General features: G+C 52.2%; 6 protein-coding genes across 6 annotated transcripts; 5 read left to right on the top strand and 1 right to left on the bottom strand.

Moving 5' to 3' along the window:
- Nucleotides 1-492: 492 nt before the first annotated feature.
- PHYSODRAFT_331021 (hypothetical protein) lies at nt 493-1,506 on the top strand (the record flags this gene model as incomplete). Its single annotated transcript, XM_009527748.1, has 3 exons — nt 493-685; nt 864-1,264; nt 1,351-1,506. The coding sequence occupies 3 exons, from the start codon at nt 493-495 to the stop codon at nt 1,504-1,506; spliced, it is 750 nt and encodes a 249-aa protein (XP_009526043.1).
- Nucleotides 1,507-1,857: 351 nt separating this feature from the next.
- On the top strand, nt 1,858-2,334 carry PHYSODRAFT_259076 (hypothetical protein; the record flags this gene model as incomplete). The annotated part of the gene is made up of 1 exon (XM_009527747.1): nt 1,858-2,334. The coding sequence occupies one exon, from the start codon at nt 1,858-1,860 to the stop codon at nt 2,332-2,334; it is 477 nt and encodes a 158-aa protein (XP_009526042.1).
- Nucleotides 2,335-3,436: 1,102 nt separating this feature from the next.
- On the top strand, nt 3,437-4,127 carry PHYSODRAFT_259057 (hypothetical protein; the record flags this gene model as incomplete). The annotated part of the gene is made up of 3 exons (XM_009527746.1): nt 3,437-3,647; nt 3,811-3,959; nt 4,113-4,127. The coding sequence occupies 3 exons, from the start codon at nt 3,437-3,439 to the stop codon at nt 4,125-4,127; spliced, it is 375 nt and encodes a 124-aa protein (XP_009526041.1).
- A 257-nt stretch (nt 4,128-4,384) lies between these two features.
- On the top strand, nt 4,385-4,594 carry PHYSODRAFT_503130 (hypothetical protein; the record flags this gene model as incomplete). Its single annotated transcript, XM_009527745.1, has 1 exon — nt 4,385-4,594. A coding segment is annotated over one exon (210 nt), but the record flags the coding sequence as incomplete, so codon positions are not given.
- A 204-nt stretch (nt 4,595-4,798) lies between these two features.
- On the top strand, nt 4,799-5,361 carry PHYSODRAFT_502861 (hypothetical protein; the record flags this gene model as incomplete). Its single annotated transcript, XM_009527744.1, has 2 exons — nt 4,799-5,047; nt 5,089-5,361. The coding sequence occupies 2 exons, from the start codon at nt 4,799-4,801 to the stop codon at nt 5,359-5,361; spliced, it is 522 nt and encodes a 173-aa protein (XP_009526039.1).
- A 155-nt stretch (nt 5,362-5,516) lies between these two features.
- PHYSODRAFT_331019 (hypothetical protein) lies at nt 5,517-8,984 on the bottom strand (the record flags this gene model as incomplete). Its single annotated transcript, XM_009527743.1, has 10 exons — nt 5,517-5,607; nt 5,673-5,767; nt 5,820-5,912; nt 5,973-6,008; nt 6,084-6,202; nt 6,664-6,740; nt 6,848-7,194; nt 7,458-7,577; nt 7,649-7,688; nt 8,905-8,984. 10 exons carry the CDS (start codon nt 8,982-8,984, stop codon nt 5,517-5,519), a joined length of 1,098 nt encoding a protein of 365 aa, XP_009526038.1.
- Nucleotides 8,985-10,033: the final 1,049 nt, after the last annotated feature.

Here is a 10,033-nt window from a genome sequence, read left to right as displayed (position 1 = left end):
TTACTATAGAACTGCAAAAGAAATGCCCTCGTACTAGGTAGTCACTAAATCAAGAACTACTATAATTCGGAGTGCTTATCGAGGGTTGAAGTTGAAGCTAATAAGCCAATCAGCATTGGCTCAATCCAAAGGTCACACGAAGTGGTATCAGCCTGGCTTCAGCCATCAAGCTTCACGCAACACACAGCTTTTCGCGCGCTTTTCCAACTTGCGCTTTGAGTTCGCGCAACACGCAGATTTTCGCCCGTGGGTTCGCCCCGGTATCTACGCCAATCAGCGCACCCATCGTTTGAATTTGCGACGTGTAATTGGCCAGCCATTTCGCGGCCAATCACGCTCGCGCTGCGATCCGTGCCAGAAGATCGTTTCCGCGGCGCTCAATCCCAAACCTCATTTCCGAAATCGCCAGCTACTGCTCCAGCGCGCTTCCCCAACTATGCCGTCGCCCGGCTCGCATCGACCGTCGCCGCCAAGGCCGCCACCAAGCTCGCCATGCTGCTGATCCTTACTCTGGCCGCCGCTATGCTCGCCGTGCTGCTGTCGCCCATGCCGGCTGCCGCCATGCTCGTCGTGCTGCTCTCGCTGTGCCGGCCGCCTCCATGCTCGTCATGCTGCTCTCGCTGTCCCCGCTACCGCTACGCTCGCCGTGACGCTGTAGCCGGGCTCGCCGAAATGCTGGCCGACGGTCGCCCACGCCGTTGAGATTGTCCAGGAGCGCAACTGGTCCGGCCAAGATGTCGATGTTGACTATCCCAAGTCAATGTTGACTTATGTTATGTGTGTTCACGCATGGTCGGTGATATGGTGTGGTCAACATCAGAAGCAGCGGAATCTTGGAGGTTCGACGACATCCGACGTGTGAGAAACGGAGTTCAAAGCCCGACAAATCGTTGACGACTACCGGGCGTATTGGGAGGACTGCCGCGCGTATATGCAGTACCCGCCTCGGCTCTTCGTGACCATGAGAGGCCTCCCGGGCAGTGGCAAGACAACGTTTGCTCAAGAGGTCGCTCGTAATGCAGCAACAATTGATTTCCGCGCATCGATTTGCTCAGCTGGCCTCTTCTTCCAGCGCGGAGGATCCTATGTGTTCGACGCGAGTCGGCTTTGGGAGGCGCATCGAAGCTGCTACGAACAATGCAGAGAACTCCTTTGGCGCAGCCCCGACCGTGGCGTGGATATCGTTATCGTCGACAACTGCAACCTTCGGATGGATGATTTTGAGCGCTATCAGGATCTGCACATTCCCTCGGACAAGCTTGCGGTTGCTGCGTTCGAATGCCCCCCTGGTATAGCGGAAGCAACACTAATCGTGTTGGTCACGCTATCCCTGGTCGCACTTACGTGGAGTACCTCAACATCTGGAGACACAACGCACCGGAGGAACCGCGCCCCGACAACGAGGTGGACACCGTCAATGAGCTCCACATCGATGACGAGCTGACCACCGTCAATATGCCGCGCGCCTACATCATCACGCTGGAAGAGTTTATGCGTGATCGCTAAGGTGCTCCGGCAATGCTGAAGAGGTGACTGGTAGCTTCAGTAAATGTCTAATTTGACGTATCCACTCTTGCGTTGGCGCTTATCTCACCACTTCTGCATCTTTTTGTAAAGACAACCATGTGCATCTACTCGTACATCTCTCATTGAGTCACCAAGTCGACTACGACTTGGAACGTGTCTACGCTGGCTTAGACACTTGTTACTGAAGCCAGCTCGACAACGACTTATACCAAATCAACGTTGATTTACAGTCCTCTTGATTCCAAATCGAATTGGTCCACATCCATTTATTTCAACTGTAGGATTTGCGGTTTCACTCTCTCAAAGAACCTTGAGTGCAGCAAAGTGCTGATGGCGATGCTGATGGCGAAGCGATCTCAGGCTGCAGAGAGCGAGGGAACTGCTGTCGGTGCTGCTCGCCAGGCGCCCATGACGAGGAGCAAGAAAGCTGCAAATGCGACGGACAAGCCAGCGACAAAGCGGACGAGCGCGCCCACTGACAAGTCAGCAAACGCTGCCAAGACCACGCCTGCCACCGGCAATGCCAAGCAGAAGCGGAAGAAGGGGGAGGGGCCAGACACTTCGCCAAGTCCCCGTAAGCAGAGGAATACTGCCAAGAAGACTGGCGAAGGATCCAACGGGACGACGCGCGAGTTGGGCGCCGCGAGTGCATCGGAGAACGAGGCGACGACTCGCGATGAAGAGACGACTCCCCTGGTACCCAAGCACGCGCTCCGGTCCACGTGCTTGGCTCTACAAAAGAAGATCGCAGACGAAAAGGGCGAGCGCCGGCAAGGCCCACGGCGCAAGGCAGATGATTTCTACTAGTTGGCAGACTACCAGAAGCGTGTGTGGGCGGAGAAATACACAGCTGCTAGGAACAGCGGCAACGACTTGGACTACGAGGCTTTGAGCAAGTTGACTCAATTCAAGGCGTTCAAAAACAACCCAGAAGAGCTCCAGCGTCACGATCCTGCGCTGCTGAAAGAGTTCTACGAGGTTACTTAGCGGACCAAGCCCTGAAAGCAGACGCACACGCGCAGACCGCTGGATCGGGTTCGTCGAAGCTATCGCAACGTGGCGGAGCCGAGCACCTGGCGATCGAGCAATGCGACATCCAGGCGGCTCAGCAGCTTACCGCAGCCAGAAACCTAGCATCGCTAGCGTCAGACCAAGCTCCAGGGCCTCCAATCTCGCAGACACCCGTGGCCGTGCAGGAGGAAGGTGCCCCAGCTCGGAGCCTGCAAACCCACCCTTTGCGAGGGGAGTATGCGAATTTTGAACTCTCTATTTCGCAAGCACTGCAGCAGTTCCGAGAGAAGCTAGAGGGGGAGCAAGCGCGCTCCAGGAAATTAGAGGAGCAGTTAGCAGCCGCTGAAAACGAGCTGACCGAACTCAGGAATTTTGATCTCCCAGACAACGATATAACTATCGCGTTGACGAAGGAGTTGCGGAATTCGATTTTACAACTAGCCGAGGAGAAGGCGATTTCAAGTGGCTTGCGCAACAAACTTGCCCATGTGGAAACTGAGTTGAATTTGTCGAAACAATCCGTCACCACGCACGCAGACAATCTACTTAAGGCGCAGGCTAGCCATGCTAAGAAACTCCAGGATGTGCACGAAGACATGAACAACCTCACGAGAGAGGTGGACGAGCGCAAAAAAAACTGGAGGACCGGGAGAACGAGGTGGCTACGCGAGAGAAGAATACGGAGAACAAGGAGGAAGAACTACAAGTCAAAGCCGAGAAGCTGCAATCTCATGAGGCCAAGCTCAAAGAGGAGGGCCGGCGTCTCCAGAACGTAACGCATCGCCTGCAACGGGAGCGGGAGCAGTTGGACGCGGATAAAAAGAAACGAGAGAAGCCGAGTCGAGAGAAGCAACAAGGAGGCCGAATATCGCTGAGGTAGGCGAAGATTTTGAATGAAATGAAGCGCCAGACCCGGCTCCTGGAAGAGCAGTTCAAGAACAACGGGTGCCCAGCTGCGTTTAAAGAGCTCGAAGCCAACCGCAACCGGATCGAGGAAGTGAGGGCGGCGATGCAAGCAGAACGGGATGGAGTGAGAACGCAGTTGGAATCGATGAAGGCTGCGCTAGAGGCGGTGAAAACGGAGAACAGCGGATTGCAAGACACGAGAGGTGCAGCTGCATACGTACAAGTATAGCGCGGTGACCAAGGAAGCTATCGAAGAGTTCACAAAATGGAACGCCGAGATCCGAAATGGTAAGCCGCTTGAGTTTCTGCTTCAGTGTGGTTTGACATTGTATTGACTCCCATTGTCTCTGGATTGAAAAAATGTAGGTAACACGAGCACAATGCAGAAGAAGCGTGACTTCATTCTGGGCAAAATGAAGGAGGCGTTTGGATCGAAGACGGCGGACGCTGAAGAGTTCAAGGCGCTTGCGGTCGAGTTCTGGGAGAAAGAAATGAGTTGGTCCACGACAAGACAGGTACCGTCATTCACTCGATGGACCACGGCAGATACGTGTGTGTATGCACGGAGATTATGGAAGCATTGGGCGTGTTGGAGAAAACCATTAATCCTTAGTCTGCTGTAGTTGTGTGTGCTGCTGCGAAACGATGAATATATACACATTTTCAAGTCACCGAGTTCTTAGAGCGAGTCAACTTTGACGCGAATACGCTTGTTTTATTGATCGCGAAGTCAACATGGACTTAAACCAAGTCGACATTGACTCAAACGTACTAGTTTCAGTAATAGCGAAGTCAACGTCGACTCTGAACAAGCCTACATTGACTCGATCGACAGCGACCCAACGTTGACTTACAAATCCAAAAAATAAACTCGGTTTCAGTATGAACCCCCAAAGGGTCGTTTTACTTGAGTTTGTATAGACAGTATCCGAAGCGAAAAATGGCCAACTTTTCAGATGAAGAGGATCGCCAACTCGTTCAGCTCGCGGCGGTGTACGAGCAAGCGGGAAGACGAATCGACTGGGTGTCAGTGGAGAAAGACATGAGGCCGTCAACATGGAGCGCAACCAAACTGCAACAGCGAATCAAGACGCTCAAGAGACGATATGGCAATAACGTGCTGAGTTTCCCCCCACGCTATTTCCGCCCGCCACCAGACCGAGCAGGACTGCATTTAGAAGCCAAAGCCGCGTCTCCTCTACGGTTTTCGCCTTCACCACATACCATTTCGATCCTATCACCGCAAGAAACCTACAACGCCACTGAAGGGCTATTCTGCCTACTCACCAGGCGTGATGTGAGCGCGAGTGAACGTCAGCTAAATACCGGGGAGATTACAATGGCTGGGGTGTCCATGCTGATCGAAGAAGCGAATATTCAAGTGAATGACGTGTTTCTGGATGCTGGATCCGGCGTGGGAAATGTTCTCGCTCAAATCGCTCTGCAAACGCAAGCATTTCGTGTGGTTGGTATTGAGATCCAACGTGACCTGGCCGCTAGAGGTATGGAGCTGATTGCGTCTAGTGCATCGCGCTTTCCACACTTGCTCAAGATCAGCGTCGTCACCGCAGACATCCGCAATATTGCTGAAGGCAGCGATACTGTTATCAGTGCTGATCCAGACTCGAATTTGGCTCAACCCAGCTCCCTTATCAGCTCCGCCACCTTTTATTTTGCCACGACACTGTGTTCGAAGAAGATGTGATTTTGGCAATGCGTGCTTTGTGCATGAAGCTACCTCATCTACGTCTGGTGGCGCTGACAACACGAGTGTGTCCGCGGCATCGTAATACGTGCCGAAATTCGTTTTGCAAGCGGTGGAAGTTACTGAAAACAATTCAGGTTCCGATGACTTACAGCAGCTCCCTTCGGGATTTACACCTGTACGCAGCTGAACCAAGATGGTCGATGCAGTGACTACGATCACTACTCTAACATTGCCGCCGAGGGTCAAACCAACAACTATGTATTAATTGCATGAAAATCAATCACAACTCTAATCAACTTCGACCTGCAGTTGAGTTTGACAGCGTAATGAAGCCGCTGTCGCCCCATGAGCTGTCATACGAGGTCTAGAGAACCCAATACAAGATGAAGTGTTCGTAGCGGACGAGCTTACTCGAGTCGACGTACGGCATCGTGGGCTCCGTAACCAGACCCCAGCTGACCATGAAGACTCCATGCTTCTAGCCGCCGTTGTATCGGTCGTTCTTGGAGTCTTGTCACACCCCGCTGTCCCTGTCGTGCTCTTGGCGTCCTCCCTGCCGCTTGTTTCCACCGTCGTGCCTTCGGCATCGCGCTTGGACATTAGCTGTGGAGTCGACTCGCGTTAGGGTGAAGTGTCAGCGCCCGCATGGTTTCAGCGGTGGGGGCACGTAGCTTAGGTGGGTGCAGATGCGCAAGATCGCCTCCTTGCTCAACTCCTGCCGAGAGTAGCCGGTGAACAGCTCGTTCTGAATGTAATACGCCTACAACACCAGCATGAGCCCCTAGATATGAACGCCAAAGCTGCCAAGACGCCGCCTTACCTTGTGGGGGTTGAAGATGGTGTCCAGCTCGCACACCTACCGAGTACACAACATCTCTCAGCGTCAGCCTCCCTTCTGCTAAAGCTCCAGTAGCCCTGACGCCTCACGTACATTGCCGAAGTTGCGGTCGGGCTCCTCCACGAACAGGAGTGTCCAGGTCTCGATCGAAACAACTCGGTCTTCGCAGTGGCACCGGCAGAGCCGTACTCGTAGCTCCTCGACCAGCGTACCTCGCGCGTGTGAAGGGATCTATAGAGTGCAATGATACAAGGGAAAAGAAAGTTAACATTAGTGAGCGGTGCATCCTATCAACTCAGAATTTTACCATAGCGGAGAAGCGCTAATCCTTCGCGGCCACCTGGCAATCTGCGGGTGTAAATGCTTGTGCGGTGGCCAATGGTGGCGCATAAGCCCGGCACCCATGCCCATCTACATTTCAAGGTGAGAAATCCGCAAACAGATCGCATTGGCCAAAACGCTCTCGGCGGGACCTTGAAGAGTCGCAGTTACGCTAACCACCTGTATGGCTTGAACCAGCACTTTCCCCCGAGGTTTTTCTTATCCCAGCAAAATCGGGATAACGGTCGCCGGTGGGTTAATCTTAATCGTGCTGTCGCTGCTGAGTCTTGGCCGGCATTCCCAAATCAACCCACGCGCCTGCGGTAGCTCCGCTCTTCGTCTGCTCACCAACCTCCAGCTTCTGCGATACGGAACTCATTCTGCGTCTTGGTGATGGCGTCAGCACTGCTGTCGTACATGTTCTTCATCCTGACCGCCAAACGATTGTCGTCTTCAACCCTTGACCCTGCTGTCGCTGCTGCACTGGCAACTATTCTCGATATCGCCTTCGGCAGCTCCGTTCTTCGCCTACCCACCAACATCCAGCTACTGCGCTCATGCTGTCAATGCGGGTCTCCTGCTTCATCTTGATGATGGCGTTTGCACTGCTGTCGCACGTGTTCTCCGTCATGTCCATAACTGCATCGATTTCCTCCTCAAGTCGTTTAATCAGCATCATCTTCGTCAACTCAGTCATCATTGTTCTCATCATCTTCTTCACACTCAACTCATTTCTTTCACACACATCTCCTCCGAGTGACTGTAGTGCTCGTCTTGTCTTGCCACCTCTGTGCAGTGCGCTAGTCTTGTCCCCGGCCAAGGACAGCACGATCACAAACTGCCTCTCAACATCCAGAATACAACGGTCGGCCGTCGACTTATCCTTGCACGCACAGGTGTGGTTGGGCACTCGATACCACGCCGAGATTCGTCAAGGGGGCTGCCGGGGGCTAAAATACCGGGCCCTCTCTTTGGCAAGTCCTCCCCTTGCGTCGCGGTCTTCTACCGACGAAACTCACGGGGCTGCAGACACCCGCCTCACAGCTACTCGAGCTCCACGTCAAGACTCGCGCCACAACACTCGCTCCGCTTCGCCGCCATTCAAATGATTCAGGTACATCCACCGCTGCGACATCACAGCTCCACAAACTCCACAACCTCCACGTCTCCAATCCACACAGGAAGCATCGCCACAATCACCACTTCACCGCGCCAATTCGTGCCACTGGTACTAGCTTCGTGAAGGCCCTTACCGCTCGACAGCGACTCAAGCCAGCCGTGTTAACTAGTCCCTGTATGAACCACCAAGTAAGCAGAGGGCTTATTCTGCACAGTACTCGCTTGCTCAGGTCGTATAGCTCGTTGTTCATTTGTTCTCTTCACATGCTCACACACCAAAGACGTCAACACTCGATGGCAGCAGAGGACTCAACTTACGTCCCCGCGCCGGAGTCTCTAGCCGCCGTGCTGGTCGGTGCGGCAGCTCGTGCTACTGCTGTGTCTTGGTCTGGAAGTCTTAGTGTACTCCCTAACGCTAACATGTTAGTTGCTATACATGTTAGCTAACTGTTAGTTAGTGTCTAGTATTTTGAGCTAACATGTTACTAAGTAGTAGCGTTAGAGCACAAAGATAGGTCAACGTGAGTAAATGTTGGTGGAGGAGAAAAACTCTATTTATATAAACGCTTGTGAGCTACGGCCACGACACGCGCGCAACGGAATGTGGGAGCGCAGTCAAACGCCTCTTACGACGCCACTTCCACCCACCCCATCGTCGTCACCTCAACCCACCCCGCCGTCGTCAACCCCCCCCCTCACCCCACCCCGCCGTCGTCAACCCCCCCCTCACCCCACCCCACCGTCGACTTCCCCTCGACCCACCCCACCGTCAACTCCGTCAACTCCCTCTCAGTTGAATACCGATTTCGACAATGATGTATCGCCCGACTCACCATCCCTGGCTGGCCCCCCTGAGAGCCCGTTGCAAGTTCCTATTGGCCTAGTTAGTGACTATGTAGACCTATCAGATGCAACATCAAGCGAAGACGACTCTGACTCCGAAATCCCGGCTGAAGGACCGGGGATTTATCATGCAGAACGGATTTACGCCCGCCGAACCGTGAATTTCCGCCCAATCTACCTAGTAAAATGGGTAGGTTGGGAGGAGCTCACATGGGATCCGCCTCACCACTTGCCAGCGCAGCTGATAGCGGAATTTGAAAGCGAGGAAGCAAATGGTGCTTCGCCTAATTATATCAGGATCCCTAGAGAAGGACCCGTAGAAACTAGACTGTTGATTAGACTTCGTAGCAGAATCGCTTAATAAATATATTTTCAAACTATACAGCGCAGCTATACAGTACTAACATGTATAGTTTACAACTAACTGTTAGTTAGTGTCTCGTAAAATTAGCTAACATGTTAGTGGAGTACACTAGGAAGTCTTGAGATCTTGGAAAGGCGGAAAGAATTGGATTGTAAGTCGGGGAGACTAGAAGAATTGGATTGTGGGTGCGGCTCGGCCGCCTCTTCACCGCGCACGCTCTCCACCACACAGTCGCTCGTGTAGGAGTTGTGTGTCATCTATGTGTACCCCTTGAAGATCTCGTTGAAGTTGAAGTTGTCGTACTTGCTGTCTTGGTCGTCCATGTCGTAGCTGCTGCTCGCGTCCATGATGTCCTCGGGAATTGGTCGCTCCGCAAATACCACTCACTATTACTGCATGAACTCACACTAGCGTTACTGCTATTCATGGTACATACTGCGCAGCTGTAAGCTGCCAGACCGAGCTTCGGTTCATGTTGAATGTATAATGTGTTTATTTTATGGGGTTATTCGGGCTATATGTCCAATTTTGACGCCTGCAACTTGATTTTGTAGAATTGCTATACTGATTTCAATGCCGTTTAGGTCTCCTCACTTCAAAGTCGACTCTTAACAAACAGTCTGCACCCACGACCATTATTGTGAAAACCGCTTCTTTGTAAATCGATTGATTAGCACCCTGATTTAGCTCGATCGATTTGTATTGTGGGAACCGATTAGATTGTCTAATTGGAATATAAATCGGTTGGTTAAGCAGATGATTAAGCTTAATCGGGTCGGATTTACTAAATCCGACCTCCTAATTAGATCGACAGCCTAAGCTTTGCACTCTGATTTGACAGAGCAGTCTGTTGTGCCTACAACGCCATGTGGTAAGCTGATTTAGCTGCTCAGTGCTTACAAAGCTCTAGACGACTGATTTGCATTCTAATCAGCCCGAATGTCCGACACCCATTCGGCATTCGGCGGCGGATTTAAGGTAAAATCGACAAACGCTAATGCTGACGAGAAATGACAGCGCAAATATATGGCTTTACAACTTGATAAATAGATAGCAGTACACGTCGACTGTTCACAGAGAAGTATTTAATGCACGCGATGGTATTGCTCGTTAGTAGGAGCGCGAAACAGTCAGCTCGTGGTGGTAAGTAGTCGTTCCGCGTATTGCTGGCGGGTAATGAGGCAATCCCTATTTTACTAACGCTACACTGATTTATACCCTTACTAATGACATATGCAATCATAAGGATCCCCGATTTAGTACCAGTCAAATCTCTCATGAACGATGGTTTATCAGCTAATCCGCTCGGACAATCTAATCGGTTTCCACAATAAATCGATCGCGTCCCTGCGATGCATACGTGAGTGGGTACGATCGATTTATGTGAAACCAGTCG

The sequence above is a fragment of the Phytophthora sojae genome (assembly GCF_000149755.1).
Source record: "Phytophthora sojae unplaced genomic scaffold PHYSOscaffold_4, whole genome shotgun sequence".
Classification (NCBI taxonomy): Eukaryota; Oomycota; class Peronosporomycetes; order Peronosporales; family Peronosporaceae; genus Phytophthora; species Phytophthora sojae.
Note: the sequence above shows the minus strand (reverse complement) of the source record. Positions and strands in the feature narration are given on the sequence as shown.